The sequence below is a fragment of the Rhipicephalus sanguineus genome, chromosome 5 (assembly GCF_013339695.2).
Source record: "Rhipicephalus sanguineus isolate Rsan-2018 chromosome 5, BIME_Rsan_1.4, whole genome shotgun sequence".
NCBI lineage: Eukaryota > Metazoa > Arthropoda > Arachnida > Ixodida > Ixodidae > Rhipicephalus > Rhipicephalus sanguineus.
In genome coordinates, this window is record NC_051180.1 from 16017294 (window position 1) to 16037268 (window position 19975).

Here is a 19975-nt window from a genome sequence, read left to right on the forward strand (position 1 = left end):
CAGGCCCGTAGCCAGGAATTTTTTTCGGGGGGAGGCGGCACTTGCTGAAAACCTTGAATATTTGAGAAAAACACCTGTTTTCATCTTTTATTTTTGGTAAAAACTCATACTTCAACAAAACACATACTTCAACAAAGTTATATTACACGTCCCACACCTGCCTATTAAGTCTCCGTCCTTAATTTTGCCAATTAATTATGAGGCCTGTTTTCTTCCCGAGAGAATTCGCCCTTATTTCACAGCACTGAGAATGGCAGCAGGCGGAACGCTAGAATAATCTACAAAGACATTTTCCTAGTAGCAGTGAAAGAAAGGCGCTTTATTTACAAGATGTGGTACAACCTAAGTCTACGCAAGTGAGAATCGATGAAAATGGTGTGTCAGCAACTATTACTGTTACTTCGTCGAATCTGCAGTCTTTGGGAAAGACTAGCTGGTACAGCAGTTGTCCAACGACGTCTCGTTTTTACCTAATGTCTTCGCTGTGTCATTTCATGGGACCACAGCCGCTGCCAGGCCGTTGATTTCAGCGTCTCTCTACTCATCTGGCACTTTGGCGCCAGTGTTGTCGCACCATTTCGAGCTTTGTAAAACGGTGAGCTCAAAGTTCAGCCGGCTCTAACCACTGCCCCACAGTCAGGCTCTAGTGAGGTGTTCAGTGTCATCGCTATTATTAAGCTGATCAACGCATTCAATGTACGTTTGGGGTTGATATAGACACACTTCCAAAGGGATAATATCGCCGGAACAAACAACTGCTATTACGTGATAATCAGTGAGGCAAATACTCGACTGTAAATGCACCGCGCTTCAACTATACGTGCCTTACCCGAAACATCTTCACACTCTCTTCACTCTCTCATTCTCTCTCTCTCTCTTTCTTCCGCACTCCTATCACATTCCCCGCGAGAAAGGTAGCAAACTGGACAGTCTGCCTGACTTTTTTTTTCATTACTTTCTCTTTACTGACCACGTGTCTCCGGGCTATAATTTGTACTTAAAAAGAACTTTAAGAGACGTTGCGTAGCCGACATAAAAATTTGAAAACAGAATGATGTAGAAAATTAAGGCTTCAGGAATTGTTTAAATCCGGCATGGGCACGGTATTCCTCATAGTCGGCAAAGTCGCTAAATGGAGTTTCTTATGCACTAGTAAGAACAAATTGCAGCTTTTGCAAGCTACGTGGTGTTATCTCCTTGTTTTCTCATTTTTATAAAAATAGAAAAAAGAAGAAATGATGAAAATGGTGACTTTTAAGTGATAGACGATGATTCTAGACACTACGGTAATTGACAAAAAAAAGGAAAAAGTACGCTGCCTAGATCTCAACCGAGGGGTGTAGCTACGCCATGCAAATCCATATGATGAAAACGACGAAAGTGAATAGCACGGCGGAAGGCTCAGGAATGTACGAGCTGGAATGGAGCTCCAGTCTGACGTCACTCTTGGGGGCAGCCTCTTGTACAGCAGGCCGTGTTGACTTGGCGAGAAGCGGTGACTCTGTGGACGACGTCTCGGACCGCAGCGGTTGCTGCGTAGCCGGTGCGCCTTCACTCCTGCACATATGGAACATGGCTCGAACTGAACCGATTACCTTTATAACGCAGGAAATACATGTCCCGACCAACTCCACTGAACAACTACGGCACTTGCTTTCTTTTTCTTCCTGAGGGCCAATATACTGATTGCAGTTCCTAGCATGCTCATTGCAAGGGAGCGGTAAAGGTGGTGATGTAATGATATTACCGTCAACATAATCATTTTTAGCCTATTTCAAGAGACACACAACGCCAGAACAGTGAAATATTTCTGCAGTCTTTGGGAAAGACTAGCCGGTACAGCAGTTGCCCAACGACATCTTTACGTCTTTACGTAATTATTCGCTGTGTCATTTCATGAGACCCCAGCCACTGTCAGGCCATTGAGTTCATCGTCTTTCCATTCACCTGGAGCTTTGGCGCGTGCATTGTCACACCATTCGGAGTTTTGTAGAATGGTAAGCTCAATGTTGAGCCGGCTGTAACCGTTGTCCCACAGTCGCGGTCTAGTGCGGTGCTCAGTACCATCTTTGTACATAAGCTGATCAACGCTTTCCACGTCAGTCTCTGGTGAATGTAGACACAGGATACACTGGCATTGTGTGTGCATTCATATCCTGTTCGTGTCTCTGTTCGCCAGTACAACGTTTCACGTGTGATAGGGTTCTGCACACTAAAATGCATTCCAGTCCTTGAAGACTCTCTCACAGACCTAACTTTCGTTGATAGTCAGTAAACGACGTCTAATACCGGTGTCACACTGTGCACTGCTGATCGCGATTAAGCCCGATCCTGATCAAATTGCTCAACAGTGATTGGCTCCTTTCTGCAGCTTGCGTAAAAATCCAAGCACATTCGAGATATTCGATCCAAATCAGGCCCGATCGCGATCAAAAGTGACTGTTTGACACCGGTGTAAGGATCAAGTTGGACTTTTTTCATCGAAAAAGGCATTCTGTCTCTAGGAAGTAAGCCATGTTTTGCAGGAGGTGCCACAATTCGTATCAACCGCGCGAGACATCATCACAGCAGTACCGATGAATACAGTATCGACACAACGACTACTACTTACTGCTTGAGTAGAAACGGTCTCCAATATTCGCAGCGCTCTCTCTTGGGGCCAAGGCCTCGGGTGTAGTTGCTGGGCTGTAGATACACGAACTCCGGCTTCTGGGCTGTGTACTTGGGCCACTCAGCGTTCGACAGCGGAATCTTTGGCTTCCTGATGGAGGAAAACGTACGCGAATTGTATCTGGGCGTTCTTTGGGACATCATTTGCTTGGTAGAGAATTATATGTCAGCGCGCTAGGGTGATATTTTTATCTCTGCGAGGCTTTTAAACTTGTAAAAAGAAAATGGCCGTGTGTAAACAAGTATCTATGGTCATATCTCTATCTTTTGGCCATGCAAGTGAACCTGTTGTAGACGAAAGTCATTCGAGAAGTTCGTTTTTCATTCACGCAATTTCGCTGCTGCGTCAAAAAGCAGCCGTTGATACTCAGAAGTGTAGCCACTATCTATTTTGTCATCTGATGCAACATCTTTTTTTCAGCAATCGACTTATGATGCAGGGCATTTTTATGATTATGATAGAAAGCCGTTCGCTTTTGAGGATTGGGTAGCAGTACTACCAACAACCCTCCGCCCCCCCCCCCCCCAAAAAAAAATGAAATGAAAAACTACTAAATTACAGTAATAGCGGCTAATTACACGATTTCAATGTGTTTCGCGTGTTTAACACTCTCAGCTCACTCGGAGTATGGAATATCGCTTAATTAAGGTAAAGTGGAACGTTGCTCGACAGGCAGCAGGTGTAATTTTCGTGAATTTTTCTTCTCTGAACACAAACAGCGCAGTTGCTCCCCGAACAACACCGGTTTCACTCACATACCCGTCCCGAACGAAGGCAGACCATGTTTGCATCAGCTCTTCCATGAACATTTCATCCTCCTGGGATGCCTTGCTATTCCTTATTTCGTCTCCGTACTTTCCACTGGGCGAAGTGAACCGAGGCTCGCTCTTGAACGAGCCCAGCGACCCCATAGTAAAGGGCAGCTCGCAGCCGTGAGCGATGCCGGCCCAATCGGGCCAGAAGCTGTACGATGGTTTGTGTGCGAACAGGTAGCGGTACGTCTCGGTGCCCTGCTCTGCCGCCTTCGTGGCGAACAGGTTAGTGGGGCAGTCAAACATTGCGTCACCTATCAGCTTCGACAGAATATCCACAATCGTCTCGTCATCGTGCGTGACGCTGTAATCCCCGAAGTAGGCCTGTACGATGCTCTTTCCATTGTGCGTGGGAATATCGAACGCAAACTTGAGCCCCACAGTCACGGCCAGCCTGTAGTCGAGGTGGAAGAAGTGCATTAGGTAAGGCACGGCGGCACGAAGCGCGTACACGATGAAGGTGCCTTCGTCCCGCACAGTTCCGAGAAACATTTCTTTCACGTGTATTTCCATGTTCCTCCCGTTTAACGGGTGGAAGGGCAGCATGTCGTCACCGTACACAGGAAGAAACATTTGACGCTTGACGTTCATCGCCGCCATCCTTGTGCGGAGAGAGACGTGGTCGAGGCGCTTGAGGCATTCGACGACGTTGCTAATCTGCGCGTCCAGACTTCGACGGGTGTCGTAGCAGCCTAGCGTGACCGCAGTGTTAATGAACTTACTGATACCGCTGTATGAGAGCCCAACGATCATCGTGAGTGGCGTGCCACTCTGCAAGATCAGCCTCGTGAAGAGTCCCCGGCTTTGTGGCGAAAGCGCATGCAGGCCCGCCGCTATTGCGCCTGCGCTGTGGCCACTGAGCGTCACGTCCCGTTCGTTGCCACCGAAACGACGTATATTGCGGTTCACCCACTCGAGTGCCATCAGCTGGTCCCAGAGGCCCATGTTTCCCGGAAGGGCCGGACGTTCTGCAGAGAGGAAGCCGTAAAAGTACACGCGGTAGTTGAGACTGACGAAGACTACGTTCGTCCGTGCCACGAAGTTCGTGCCGTCGTAAACGCGCAGTCCAGAATCGCCGAACTGGAAACCCCCTCCGTACAGAAACACCAGCACGGGAAGCTCCGCGGTCTCGCAAACCGATTCGTTAATGCAAGCGCTCGCTGGCCGCCACACATTGACGTAGAGGCAGTCTTCCGATGAAGATGAATAGTTCAGCCGCGCGTCTTCGTTGAGAACCTGGTCTGGTTGGAAGCACGGAGTTGGAAACTCAGTCGCAACGTACGTTCCGTTCCAGGCTTTCGCAGGCCGTGGCCTAGACAGACGAAGATCCCCGACTGGAGGTTGTGCGTACGGGATTCCTAGAAAAGCATCCACGTCAGCATAATCGGTTGGAATCCGTTTTCCCTTCACATGTCCTGTGTGTATTTGAACCACAGGAGAGGCGTGACTGTAGTTGAAAATATAGGTTATGACGCAAACACATATCCACCCGTTGCTGCAACATATCACCGAAGAAAACATGTTGCGGTATCTGTGGCGCTAAAAGTGCAAGTCGTTGACTTGTTTTCTTTTTAGGGATCAGGAGCACTCCTCTCTAGCAACACACACACAAACGTTAGTTCTCCGTAAACTCAATCGCAGCGGCCGTACGACGTCCTGTGCACCCGCCTGCCACGGTCGCGTTTGAGCGGATGATGTAATGAGGAACAAGAGAAGCATGTCGAAAATCATTAATTACTTATGCGTGACTAGCGCGCAACATGATTGATTCACGTTTCCCGGCATACGCAAGCTATTTGCTCTGTGTGCCGATAAACAAAGCTGTTGATTTTTTATTATGTCAGCCAAATATATTGTTTGGCTCCCCACCTCTGATAAAAGAGTCTGCAGTAAAGCATACAATTTACACTATTAGAAGCGAGCAGTGATTCTTATAGAGATAAGCAACACTTCGTGTACCAAACAACACGAAAAGGATGACTATAGGCAATAGCCCCCTGGGTTATTTTATGATGACACCTTCAATATTATGTAAGAAAGCTGCTCATTTCACTTCATGGTTAGATTAAACCTCGCACTTGGAAAGAAAGCCTAAGGACACTTATTCTCACATTAATATTGTGAGTGTTCATATTTACTAACAATATATGATATAATTAGGCATGTTTTTCTTATTTTCACCGTACCCTGTTCGGATGTATGCCGAGAGCATCCCCTGCAGTTGGTCAGCAAGTTGACGCTCCTCGGGCGTGATTCTTGCAGCACCGATAGCGAGACGTTGCTTGGCTTTCTCTGTCACGACGTCTGTGAGCTTCGACGGGTCAGCGACAAAGTCGAGAGAGCCCAGCATAAAAGGAATATCGTCCGCGTGCGTCGGGCCTCTTGGATTAGGCCATGGAGAAGTGGTGGGAAGATGGGCAAAGATGTAAGCGTACGTATCGATACCTTGCTGGGATGCTTTTTCCGCGAAGAACATTGTGGGGCAGTTGAAAACAACGTCGCCGAACATGTCATCCAGGATCTCGAGCACCTTCTTCTTACTGTGCTTTTCATCGTAGTCGCCGAAGTACTCCTTCACGATCTGCCTGCCAGAGTACACGGGTATCTGGAACATTACCGACAAAACGACAGTCGTGATGAAGCGATAGTCTTCACTCAAGATGTTGTCGAGAACGGGAGCCGAACGACGTATATTGCGCATGAGGAAGTTGCCCTCGTTGGCCGTGTGTCCCGTGAACAGTTCCTTGGTGTTTAAGTGATTCCAAGTGTCATCGGACAGCGGGTCACCAGGAAGGAACTCGTCACCATGTGTGGGCGGGTAGAATTGGTTCAGCGGCTTCTCAGCGCTTACGGCGTCGATTATCTTGCGCGCATCCACCCGTTTCATGCAGGAGAGCACGTCTTCGACCTGGTCCATCAAGCTGCGCCTATGGTCAAAACACCCGACGGCGTCCGCCACTGCCGACATCCTGGCTGCCTTTCTGTGAGACACGTTGAGGATTGTAAGCGCAGGTGTTCCACTCTGCATAATGATCCGCTTGAACAATCCTTTGCTGTGCGGCGAAACAGCGTGAAAGCCAACCGAAGCGCCTCCTGCACTCTGTCCCCAAAGAGTTACATCGCTGGCGTCACCCCCAAAGTAAGCGATATTGGCGCGAACCCACTTGAGTAGAAGGTTTTGGTCCCAGAGTCCCATATTTCCTGGAAGTTCCTTGCTGTCCAGCGAAAGAAAACCGAAGATGCTGACTCTGTAGTTGAATGTCACAAAGACTACGTCTGCGGTTGGTGCGAAGTTGCTTCCATCGTACAAGAAAAGCCCCGAATCTCCCCACTGAAAACCGCCACCATGTACGAAGACGACGACAGGCAGCATGGCGCTGCATTTGGGCGATGATTTCGCACAGTGCTTCGACGGCCTCCATACATTCAGGTAAAGGCAGTCCTCGCTTGAGCTGGAATAATTGAACGGAAGCTTATCTGCCAGCGGCAAATCTGTCTGGACGCAAGGAAGCGGCTTCTTCGTAGCACTGCGCGTTCCTTTCCAGGGCTTTGCGGGCTCCGGTTTCTTGAAGCGCAGATCTCCCACTGGAGGCGTAGCGTACGGTATCCCTAAGAAGGCGTCCACTTGGCGTTTGTTGACCGTTAATCGTTCTCCGGAAACGAGGCCCGTCTCTGTGTAGGCCTGCGGTACATCACCCGCTGAGACGAGTGCCAAGAGGCAACTTAGCATGAAAGCGGGACAAATCATCGTGCCCACACAGTGTCGGCAATGTCTCGTGCCACCGGTGTGTATGGCGCTCTCTTCTAAAACGCTGCTAGTCGATGTTATGCTCCAGTGCACTGACGCCGTTTGTAAGAGGCGACTGAACTCCCAAAGTGTGAACCCGCTTCTTTCATTTCCTTCCCCTTCCTGCTTCACCTTGCCAGGGTACGCCGTTTAGTGTTTCGTTTATTGAATGGAGGTCAGATCAAACTAAGTCAACGGAACAGGAGAGGAACCTTGAATGCCGATCTACGATCGCCGCCTCAATGTTTCTTGGCTTGCGTTACGGTGCCGCATTACACATCCAAGATCGAATTAGAGGCCGAGAAGGCAACGAACCGGTTCACCCTTTCCTGTGTGCCGTAACGGTTTCCTGATGGCGGAGCAACATGGAATCAACCTTGCACACTCGATGATCCCTATCACTGAATGTCACAAAGGAGCGGCGTCCCTTTGGGCTCCTGTTTATCGTGACGAGATGCAATCTAAACAACTCATTAGAAATGCAGAGTTGCCGTTGTCACTTGTGGATTTTCACGCGAACTTCTGAGAGTGCTGCTGCAAATGGAACTACCTCGGTAAGCTAGTTTTCAATAATTCAAATAAGTTACGGTTTCACATTCTATACATCAAAAAAATAATTCGATTATTTACGCTTACATGTTCGCAATGTTGTCTGCCCTTTTATTTTTAAATATTCAGCGCGCATTCCCTATTCAATCCTTCACAAAACTGCGTATGAGTCTCATATTATGTACGCATCAACTGCTTAGCCAAAAAATCAAAAGATCAGAACAATCTACATAGTGTTCAGCGGCAAAGAGATCATGCATACATATTTCTGCATAAATAATCCGATTAAGCAGGTACCTTATTTCGCTTCCTCGACAGTTGGAGGAAAAAATAAATACTTTTCTTGCCATTGGTGAGCTGTCGCGAAAATTACTCTCTCATAATGAGCACTCAATTTTTATTCGCCAACGCAGTTTGATATCACGCAAACTTTTTTTTTTCACTTTTTGCAGCAGAGCTGTGTGTCATAGATAGAAAATTATCATGAACCGGCACGCGCTCTCTTCGTCCTCTTCATCGTCCTCCTCTTCTGCTGCGCTCCCAGAACACGTGCGCCGATTTGTCAGGCGTGGGATGCAATTACTCTGATGGGCGAGAGAACGAGTACTGAGGAAGAGAGAGAGACATAGAAAGACAAAGAAAGGAAATGATATAGAGAGAAAGAGATAGAAAGGCACAGACACAAAAAAAGATAGAAAGAAAGAGAGCAAGCATAGTCATGTATAGTATAGTATAGTATAGTATAGTATAGTATAGTATAGTATAGTATAGTATAGTATAGTATAGTATAGTATAGTATAGTATAGTGTAGTATAGTATAGTATAGTAAAAAGTGGGAAGAGAGAGGTGAGAGGGTAAAAGCCTAGACAAGCCAGGACCAGCTAGATGCCGACCAGCTCTGCTGTGACTCAGCCTTGCGAGACTTAGTGCAAGCTGTGCTATTTTGTTTAACATGCATATATGCCACATATGGCATATATAAAATATCAGACGACAGAGGTTTCCTATAAGGCTCTCTTGCGCCTTATAAAATTATTTGAGAGACGTGGGATATATATAGGTAGACTTAATTCAATATGGTTGAAAAGGTTTCAGATGTCTGTTTAAGAGTTCTCTTTTAAAAAATTGTTTTAACAGTTAGAATAAAGCAAGTTCTTCATATTTGTGTTGGCTTTAATTAAGCTGTTAGTACTCACTTTTCCTAAGCGCCTCGACTTCTTCAAGGTCAGTGAATACTGCAATACCATGAATCGCGGAGCATAGATTTCGCGGTGTAGCCGCAGCTGTGGTTTGTGCAAGTCTCGAATCCTGTCGTACCTGTTAAGCAGAATAAGCGTTACAGCGTTTTGCTCCTCGACTCGCAGCAGCTGTGACCCGCATGAAGGACGTACAGATAGAATCTTTGGGCTTCTTGTCCAAGTTTTTGCTCGCAGTGTTCTTGACCTAAATATACGTGCACGTTTGGTTAAGAGGTCGGAATAGCGGTAGCTTCAATAAAGCCCGGTACAAACACTTAGTCCATCAGTCTCAAGGGATAGCACGTTATCACAAAATTCGTACGCGTCTTTAAACCGTACTGGTAAAACCTCTCAATCTGTTAGTGCGACAGTTCAGAACAGTGGCTTGTCTGCACTACGCGCTCTTTATTGCGTGAGATTACACGTTATATGAAATGGAAGTAAACAAATGTGTATGTATCGTGGTTGGTTCTATAGCATTTAAATTACAACCGCACTGAAACATCCGTTTGCAAGCATTCTAACATGTGTTTTGAAAGTTTCTTAATTGAGCGGTTTTCCGCAGGGTATATGTACCAATGGTTATTGAAATGATGCCAAATAAATGCGTGTATTCCTGTGCATGGCATCTGTGTAACTTTTTTTTTCTATAATTTGCTCATTCGCCAAAAGATAGGCGGGTCTGTATCTGCTGGTGTAACCAATGACTCATTTGTTTAAGTTCTAGCTTACGTACAGGTTTACTTGCTATCGCGCAATATTTTATGATTTGAACGAGGTTTCCTACGCTCTTGCTATAGTGAGTTTTATTTGCTCTGATGACGTATGCTAATCCACTTATACGAGCAACGTTTACATGCTCATCAATCCTTTTTTTTTCACTTTAGATGGATTCTTCTTTCTTTCATTTTGTGATTTTAATTTTCTTCTTAGCGAGGATTTGTTATATATGTTCTTGTTTTTTTTTTTTAAATCTTGCTGAGTGATCGCCCGTCTCTCTTCACATTCATCATGAAAAGAATAGGGGATTACTAGGATTCCGAGCAAACGCTACTGGGTAATTATTATGGAAAACGCCTTCGAGCTCTCGGCAATTTTTTTGCACTGAACATGCCTGTAGCTGGTTCAAATTGCGAAACTCGCCTTGTTTCACAAACTTAGGTCGAGCTTAGTAAAAAAAACTAAGAAAAAGGGGAAACAAAAGGAAAGCTTGCTTATGTGTACATTTCATGTTGAAGTTGGATGACGTGTTTCTGCCGGCTTTGCTCGTACAGCGGTAATATGCGTGTGTTTATTTGATTGAATGTGCATAAAGTTAGGTGCATGGCGCGAAGTTTGAACGTTGACCGAATTTTCTCGCACCTTGTCACTAGACTTCTTCCAGTATGATTATGCCCAAGTGAATACGGCATCCGTACATGTGAAATACGTTTCCTTGTGCCTCCATAACACTCCACTTGACGCTCCCCTTAACCCCTTCCCTCGTTATTTCTTTGCACAAAACACTTTCTCTGGCTTTTTCATTGAACGGAGGCCTTCTTTCTCGCGTGGTTTGTGATGACGACTGAAGCACGCTTCACATCGAGTCTTTTTTTTTTAATTGTATCTTTTTTTCCCGGCGTAGGATAGCGAGGCAGGCTCTAATTGCTCGGCCTCTCCGTACTTCATTCACTCTTTATTTTTCCAGCTGTCCTCAAGGACTGTGGAATGAGTTTTGTAACGATCCCTTGCGCATTGAAACGCTTTCGTACTTTTCCAAAAGTCTCGATCGATCGATTTCGCCAGTAATTTGACGGGGCGGATAAGAAGCGAGTACGCCCGGTGGAAATTAGTCGTTACAAAATATGGTTAGTGGGTGCTATGCAGGATGGCCCGAGTTTGGCGAAACTCGGAATCTTTCCGAGCTCTGGCGACACCCCCTTTTGAACGAGCTAACCGTACGAAAAGGTCAAATCCATCCCTCAGCGCGCGCTGCGTTATGTTGGTTACGATTACAGTGAACTAGAACAGTTACGATGGAACGCGGCATCACGTCAAGGGCGGTCGACAAAGTTGGTGGCGTCTTCAAACCAGAGGCCGATACAGTTTCGCAGCTTCCGTCACGTGCCGGCACACGCGGCCGACGCGTGAACTTACGGCGCTGCTGTTCCATTTTGCTTCACTTGCCGTGGCCCCCAACATCGGATACTGCAACGCACCATTGCTCTCAACTAACTTCGGAACATGGGAACTAACTTCGCTACAAGTCGCCTAACCGAACTTAGGGAAAACAAATCAGGTACCTTGATCAACCGTAGTTCGGGTTGTAGGCCTTTCTCAAGAAATCGGAATTAATTCGTCTGAAAATTAACAACGGTCCTCTGTGTTACGACTTGTTTAGGATGACAAATCTAAGTACATGAGCCAGTGTCATTTTCACCTCCGTTGAAAAAATGCTACCGCCGTAGTCGTGATCGATCCCGCAACCTTGGGTCAGCAGCCGAGCACCGTAACCGCTATTCCACCGTGGAGGCTAAACACAGGTTGACGGCAATGGAATATTCGTGTGAGAGGGCAGCTAGACGTGTGTGAGATTATACCATTATTATAGGTCATGTTTGATTATCTTTTGATGTTTATGGAGCAAAGCTTGTGAAATGATCGCTTTTTTGAAACAGTCGAGGTTATCGAAAAAGTTTAAATCTCGGCTGTCACGGCCGTCGAAAGCTGCAGCGACGATAGGTCACATGGTTGTTGTAGCAGACGGAACTGCAGCGCCGCTAGTTCTTGCGTCGGCCATCGCGTCCACTTCGGAGAGCAAGCGTCTAGGGGGAGCTGCGAAACTGAACTGGTTCTAGAAACGTTGCCAGAGGCACCTTCTTTCATTTGTTTGTCTGCGCCGTCTTCCGGAGAACGCTGTTACGAGACATTTGCTTTGGGTATGCTATTGGACATGCGCTCCTTTCGCTCTGGTTAATCCTACAGCCACCTTTCCTTCAACTGCTTTGCGTTAGGCTGGGCTGGCCTTTGCAGCCGTATATGCGCCAAGCGATGATGCCCTCATCTTGCCATGTGAACTTCACTCGTTGAATCGACCATCTTTCCTCTACAGAGAACGAAGAGATTAGCGGCCGCTTTCGAATGATGTGGGGCTCGCTTAAAGGCAAGTTTGCTTTGTCCAGCCTCTTGCCGCAGATAGTGAAAGCACACATCTTCTCGCACCATTCGAGTACATTACGTTATTGATAGCTTACACGTGACGTCATGGAAGCCCAACATGGCTCCAATATGGCGGCTTAAGTGACATCAAGGCAATATAATCTCGCGGCGATTAACCTGCTTCAGTGTGTAACGACGCCGCTGGGACGTTATTGGGCCTCTGTACATGAATAGCGAAGGAACCAGCACGCGATGTACTGATAACGCTAACATGACGTCACACAGTCCGCGTCCCACCATGTTGGTGCTCCAACGTGGCTGATTCAGTGACGTATAGGCGTGCGCACGAGGGAGGCAGGGGGGAGGGGAGTTGCCTCCCCCCCCCCCTTATCACTTGAAGAGGGCGCCAAGTCTGCCCCATACCCTTGCTCCGTCGTAACTGTCCCGTCATTATGGGATAGGTTATGACCATGTAGGTTTTTGACGACAATGGCGCCCTAGGACCACTGATATTGCATTCAAAGAGTTATGTACTTCCCATTTTCACCCCCGAAAAGCCGTGGATGAAACGCAAGCCGTTGTGGGAGGCACGTCATCACTTCATTTTCTTTTTTGCGTACGACCCCCCCCCCCCCCCCCCATTATAATGGGGAACCCTGCGCACGCCTATGGTTATAGCACATAATGCGCTATCATTATTAATTATTATTATTATTTGTTATTGTTAATAATAATAAATGCAAGCTTGGGCTCCCACTGAGGTCAATTTCCATCGTTCTTCCCTTTTTTGCAACCCGGGTCAGAGCGAAAGAAAGGCACAAGAGACAAACAGTTCAAGAGCATCCGTCGTCGAATGAAAACTGGAAGCACCTGGTGAAAAAAAATCGACGACTTTTGGAGCATGACTTTCACCACACCTTGCGCCTAAGCCAGACTTGCTGCGTATGCATGTGAAACAAAACAAAAAATAAGTCCACGAAATGCAAAATTGGTGCAATTGGAAATAAATTTTGCTTATCTGGGTGTGACGCTGAACAGTTTGCATTCCTCCGCGATCACTATGATACAGCTGATTATTGCTAGAAGCAATATTAATGACAACCAACAGACAATCAAGCCAACGAAAGTGTAGGGGACATTATTTGTAGTAATTGTGATGTAATTGCATTGACATTTCTATCACAATTACTGCGAATAACATCCCCTATACTTTCGTTGGCTTGATTTTCTGTTGGTTGTCATTAATGTTGTGTCTAAACAAGGAAAACGAGTCTTTAAAGTCCCCTTTCGTTCAGCTGAATATTGCATGGCGTGTGTCGATTCTAAAGCTATTTACGGTGTACTGTAGAAGCGCTTCGACATTGTACAGACAAGATCGTAAGACGTTGGGCCAGTTGGTGTTGTATAGTTTGAAGTGAACGACAGCGCGTAAAGCAAGGACGAAGAGAGAATGAATGACACCAGCGCTGGTGTCGTTCGTGATCTCTTTGTTCTTGTTTTACACGCTGTCGTTCACTTCAAGCTATGCTACATACATTCCCGCGTAGGAGTGCTGTTCTTTTTCTTCTTTTTTATTTTCATGGTTATGAATGCGTGCGTCACAACATTGGATTTTAGCGACGAAATAAAAATTGGGTGGGTATAGGAAGCGATTATCCGAGTGCAGCGTTACATTATCACAGAAGTTAATGCGGCCTTTCGTACAACTACGACAGGCGATACTATCGCAGGCGGCTTCTTGTGTGCGTTGGTGGACACGAGATATCTTCAAAGCGATCAAGCTGTCCTAATCGGCACAGCACAGTGTTGATGGCATTGGTAACGGCTCACTTAGCTGCACATTCGCAGCGCAATACACACAGTCCTTCACTTCAGAAGCAAACTGACATCTTGGCCTATATGCGTGACCAGACATCCTTATCTGAGGCATTCTTCATATATTGCAGCACAAGACGCCAATGCACGCCTTTCGCAATGCTCGCTACAGAACGGTCCACTCTGTGTGATTGAGATAAAATGCGTCTGAGTTGTTTCCGGGAAAATGTGTTCAGATAGCTGGTAAACAAAGTGCTTGGTGGTATTCGAGAAACCAGCACACACACAACGAAAATTAAGAATTGCTACGAAGATAATGGCGTTCCAAGAATTCCTTCATCAGTGAAGGGCGAAACGAGCCTGGGTAATTGGCTAAAAACGAAAATCAAACAATCACTAAAACAATAAAACAAAATGGAAAGTGAAAACAGATCATGCAACCTGATCAGTGAAGCAATACTACTCACAATTTTTGTAAGTGTTTCACTCGTGGGCTGCAGGTGCAAATTATGAATCTAAGGTTCTACAAGCGTGTATACGTACATTTACGTCAACTGCACATACAAGCGTGGCGAATCAAATATTTATTCGTATGTGGTGCCCTAATTATTATCAACGCCGCCTCTAATTTTAACTACAGCAAATCAAATGCAGGGTACGAGCCTCAAGCATGCTGACCGATTGCCGCTCTCGAGCAATTATTGCGCGTGGTCATGGTGCGTTATAATGAACGCTGTTCTTACAGTGGGGCTGTTACGCTTTTCGTTATGCGGTGCAGAGCCGACAGAAAACCGGCATCGTGAACCGGCACGAGCTCTCTTCGTCCTCTTCTTCCTCTCCGTCCCCTTCTTGATCTTCTGCTTCGCTCCCAGAAGACGTGCGCCGATTTATCCAGCGTGGAATACAATAACCCTGATAAACGAGGTAACGACTAAAGAGAGAGGGAGGGAAAAAGAAAGAGATAGAAAGTAAGGAACAGATAAATAGATAGAAACAAAGGGAAGAAAGAGAAAGAAAGATAGAAAGAGCGAGAAAACGAAAGATAAAGAAAGAAACAAATAGAAATAAACAGACCCAAAAAAAAGTAGACAGCTTGCGCTAAGTCGCGCAAAGCTGGGTCACAGCGGATCTGGTGATCTTGCTAGTCCCGGCTTCCACCAGCCGCTCCTATAGCTACTGAGGGCTACCTGAAACAACTGCGAACGACACTGCGCATGCCATAATCGAGGTGGGTGACCGACCGGAACGGAAGAGCCGGTTGGGCTTAATGGGACTTGGGAAATAGCGAAACTTAGCAAATCTTACCAACACATAGCATTGCCTAGCAATACTTAGCCAAACCTAACAATACTTAGCCTAACTTAGCAATGGTTAGAAAAACCTTGCAACACTTGCCAAAACCTAGCAACGCTTACCAAAACCTAGCAACATTCAGCAAAACCTACCAACACTCAGCAAAACCTAGCATCACTTAGCGAAGCCTGGCGGCACTTTGCGAAACCTAGAAACAACTTAGCCAAGCCGAGACTAGCAAGCAGATCACCGGCTCCGCTGTGACCTAGCTATGCCCAACTCAGAGCGAGCTGTCTACATTTTCTTCCAGAAGACAGTACTGCCCAGCTTTGCTGCTTAATTTTATATTGTCGTCGACTCTTTTATTGAAAATGTGTACTTCACTAGACCCTGCCTTTACGGTAAGAAATAGTTTCTTCTTGTACATGATATTGATTCGCCTGCTGGTGTGCGGTTCAGTTACTATCGCCACTGGTCAGAATATGAATGAGATGCGCACGCCTTTGTCTGACGTTGTCCTTAATTAGTTTCAATTTCATTCACTGTCAAACTCGGGTTGTGAGATTGGGCATGGTTCTGTGAGTGAGTGAGTGAGTGAGTGAGTGAGTGAGTGAGTGAGTGAGTGAGTGAGTGAGTGAGTGAGTGAGTGAGTGAGTGAGTGAGTGAGTGAGTGAGTGAGTGAGTGAGTGAGTGAGTGAGTGAGTGAGTGAGTGAGTGAGTGAGTGAGTGAGTGAGTGAGTGAGTGAGTGAGTGAGTGAGTGAGTGAGTGAGTGAGTGAGTGAGTGAGTGAGTGAGTGAGTGAGTGAGTGAGTGAGTGAGTGAGTGAAGTGCGTTTGGGTGCCTGTTTGTTTGACAGAAACGGCAAAACCACCGAATCCAAAAGGTATACGTTGTTCTTACCACGAGCATTGTTCAATGAAGTTGTTAGCAGAACCAATCCCCTCACAGATATCTGTCTTGATGCATGTACTGCGCACGCCAATAAATAATAATCATAATAAATCTGTAATCGACACACTGTATCAAAATTTGCCTTCCCTCAAAGGCCATCGTTAGAGAGTGTTATCATAGATTTCGTCAATGTGGCCTCGTCACCACGTCTGGCAGCGTATAGCGCTAATGACGAAGCCCTTCAAGTGGCACAAACGCACTTTCTCGGGACGCTGCTATCAGAAAGCTGATTCTGTCGTTGATTGCAGCCTTAGTACTGTGGCGATCCGCTTTGGTTATTTGTTCTTACCCATATCTACCCAACGCTTTCGCACCGCCTACCCCACATGGTGACATGACGGCACTGAATTCTATCGCCCTTAAAAATGGCACACATCTTCTAATCTTATATCTATCATGACCGATTTATCACCCTGAAGAATCGAAAATTCATTAATATAGCGCGGAAAAACGTCCATCGTGTATACCAATCCTTAAGGGGCATCGTGCGATGTCTGTTTTCACAAAAGATTTTATTCCTTAAATCTGCGGCATCTGCGTCGATATAAGGATTTCGAGCGCCACCATCACTATGTTGTACCTCAGAAGCTATGTGCTACAATGTGTAAAGCACTTACTGCGTGCTCTTAACAATAATATCTGGGGTTTAACGTCCCAAAACCACTATGTGATTTCAGAGACGCCGTAGTGGAGAGCTCCGGAAATTTCGACCACCTGGGGTTCTTTAACGTGCACCTAAAGCTAAGTACACGGGCCTCAAACATTTTCCCCTCCATCGAAAATGCAGCCGCCGCAGCCGGGATTCGATCCCGCGACCTTCGGGTCAGCAGACGAGCGCCGTAACCACTACACCACCGCGGCGGGGCTAGTGCGTGCTCTTAGGGCATGAGTAATGTGTAATTCCGCTATTATACCAGTGATTCTTTTTTTTTTTTTTCATTGTACCAAGACGATGTGTCGTTGAACATAAAAATATTGTTTCGTTCAATAAGTAACTTGAGCGCTCCATGGAAAGGTGCTAAACAAATAATAGTAGCAACGACAGTATCTTCTCCGTGTTTCGTGAAGCGCAATGGAAAAAAAATGAATGTCCTTGAGATATCATACAATGTTTTTCGGAATTCCGAAATTGAAACCGAGCAATAATGAAGTCATGTTTGCGTACAGCATAAATCATGAGATCGGTACCACTTTCGCGATATACACCTTGAGGTGTCCTGCAAGGCACACTGGCGCTCCAGATAACCGTTACCTAAAAACATGCGTCATGCAGTTTGGAATTTTCACCAAAGTAGCCACATACTGACTCAGAGAGCAGCCCGAGTCCTTAGTGGTTAATTGTATATAGAATCACCACTTTACGGGTCCCGACATTAGTGTAGCAAAAAAAAAAAAAAAAAAATACGTTACATCAGTTTATATTTCCTGTTATCTTAGTGCTTTCTACTTATTGTATAACGTCGAACTTGCATAATTTCTGGAAATAATTGTCCAGGCTATGATTAGAGACTACACATGACAGTACAGCATATATTCAAGATAGTACTTGTACAAAATGAACCATTACATTCTGGCCTAATTATACGCGATGTTTCACTTCGCACAATACTGCGATGCACCTTCGCAACATGCACTTAGCGGCCGTACAGGTTACTTTGCATGACCGTAGTGAAAGTACACTCATGAGCATTTGCATGGCATAGGCATGACTAACACATAACCGCTGCCTAAATAGGCGAGCGTATGCGCACAAACTTATACAGAGGCAAACGAATGCGCATATGTTTAGAATAAGCTTCGCGCCACTTAGATACCAATATTTCAGTTAATCTGGTTCTTTCTCTCTTTGTCTTCCTTGTTTCTTCAGGGAGGGTGCTGCATGCTGCTGCATATGCAATGCGCGATATCCTGCAAGCGTACCGGGAAAGGAGTGAGTACTTACCCGGTCTTTACAAATGCACCGAGGGATTTCACCAAGTTCGTGCTAAAAGTAAGTTCCGCGGATGTCGCGTTGTAGTTTCTGAACCAATCCGGCAAGTCGTCCCATCGCTCTGAACGCAAGTTCTTCTTAAATGTCGCCACGGAACCCAGCATGTAAGGCAAGTCGTCAGTGTGCACAACGCCCATCCACTCGTCCCAGATGCTAAGTGGCATACGATGGCTATAAACATAACGGTAGACGTGATGTCCTCGCTTAGCCAGCTGCTCCCCCCATAAGTTTGTACTGCAGACGAACACGGGGTCACCGAACGAGTGGCTAAGCGTACGTAGTACTTCATCAACACTGAGGTCATTCGCAGTGTTCTCAAATAAAGAGGAGATGTACTGACGCGCCGTTGAAAGAGGAATAGAGAATGATGTGCTCAATACTATGGCCGTAGCGCCTTCGTAGTAGTCGTACAGTGCCGGTTCCAACTCTCGAAGCCTTTCAATGGGGTGATAGAAAAACACAGTTCCTTCATCAAGCGTGGTGCCCATGAGCATCTCTTCTCCATTTATGCAGTCAACTTTGTCGAAATCGATAGGATACTCCGGCACGAACACATCTCCCGAGGTTGGAAAGAACATGCTCGTTAATTGGCCCACTGATCTGAGCCTGTGTATTACTTCTCGGGAGTTCACTTTCCTCATGCATTCCAACATCGCTGACGAGTTGCTCGCGCGATCGGTGCAATTAAGTTGTCCAGCCAAGTTGTTGAAGAAGCTCATTTGGTTGCGGCGCTGAAACGTTATCAGAGATAATGCTGTGCCGCTTTCGAAGATGCATCTCTTGAAGAGCCCTTTGCTAAGTGGAGACAGGACATGGACACCGGCGGACATTGCTCCTGAGCTCTGACCGTACAGTGTAACGAGCAGTGGGTCGCCGCCAAAGGTGGAAATGCTCCTTCGCACCCACTGCATAGCCAATAGTTGGTCCCAGAAAGCCAGATTGCCCGGCGCATCGGGTGACCAGTCACTGAGAAATCCAAACACGTTCATACGATAGTTGAAGCTCACAAAAACAACTTCGTTCACTGACGAGAATACAAGGCCGTCGTTGTAGAAGGCTGACGCATCGCCCCACTGGAAGGCGCCGCCATAGATGAAAAGCACGACAGGCAGCAGGGGAGCCTCGTAGTCGCAGGTGTTTTGCGTTACACAGCTCGGTCTCCAAACGTTCATGTGCAAACAATCCTCGGACGAGGAAGTGGAGTAGTTGAGCAAAATTTCGCGGTTCAGACGATGGTTGGTTTGCATACATGCCGGCTGAAACTGACTGGCGTCTCGCACGTTCTTCCAAGGCTTCGAAGGCAATGGCTTTCGAAATCTGAGCTCGCCTACTGGCGGCTGAGCAAATGGAATTCCAAAGAAACCGTCCATGTGTTTTCCTTGGTGAAACAAACGTACGCCCTCGACTGGCCCCTGAGGCGTACGGACCATGGGCCGCTCAGCACCACATAACAGTGAGGTCAACGCGGCGACTATGACTGCTCGCCAGTGAGACATGTCTACATCTGTGCTTTCGCCCTTCGCTGTCTAGACGGAAGGATTAGCCAACCGGCCTCAAGACATATGCACTGACGTCTAACAGACACGACAAACATGTCTGCAATAAGGGAAATAAGAGAGCTGTGGAAGTTTCCTTGTGCTAGCACGGCTCTTATACTACTGCTCTTTTTATGTTTTCGAAACAGTGCACTTGGTACTGTACTTTAGTAACGCACGCATCAATGTTTACAGT

At 46.4% G+C, this 19975-nt stretch overlaps 1 protein-coding gene across 2 annotated transcripts; it reads right to left on the reverse strand.

Moving 5' to 3' along the window:
* Nucleotides 1-301: 301 nt before the first annotated feature.
* LOC119393277 (acetylcholinesterase-1) lies at nt 302-19756 on the reverse strand. Of its 2 annotated transcripts, none has more exons than XM_037660211.2 (3): nt 18197-19756; nt 2612-2761; nt 302-1557 (listed from the first exon to the last, which is right to left on the reverse strand). In XM_037660211.2, the coding sequence occupies exons 1-3, from the start codon at nt 19738-19740 to the stop codon at nt 1344-1346; spliced, it is 1908 nt and encodes a 635-aa protein (XP_037516139.1). In that variant the 5' UTR covers nt 19741-19756; the 3' UTR covers nt 302-1343. The 2 variants fall into 2 exon arrangements, with proteins under 2 accessions (XP_037516139.1, XP_049272137.1); XM_049416180.1 differs by lacking the exon at nt 18197-19756 and adding an exon at nt 5670-7306 and having other exon boundaries at nt 1316-1557.
* Nucleotides 19757-19975: the final 219 nt, after the last annotated feature.

What these genes read in the sequence shown, in the direction of transcription:
- LOC119393277 (XM_049416180.1), bottom strand. Translation starts at nt 7,231, where the DNA reads ATGATTTGTCCCGCTTTCATGCTAAGTTGCCTCTTGGCACTCGTCTCA. An exon ending in TCGGCATACATCCGAACAGG is followed by an intron (nt 2,762 to 5,669) that starts GTACGGTGAAAA and finishes TTCCTCCATCAG; the next exon opens with GAAGCCAAAGATTCCGCTGT. An exon ending in AGACCGTTTCTACTCAAGCA is followed by an intron (nt 1,558 to 2,611) that starts GTAAGTAGTAGT and finishes CCATATGTGCAG; the next exon opens with GAGTGAAGGCGCACCGGCTA.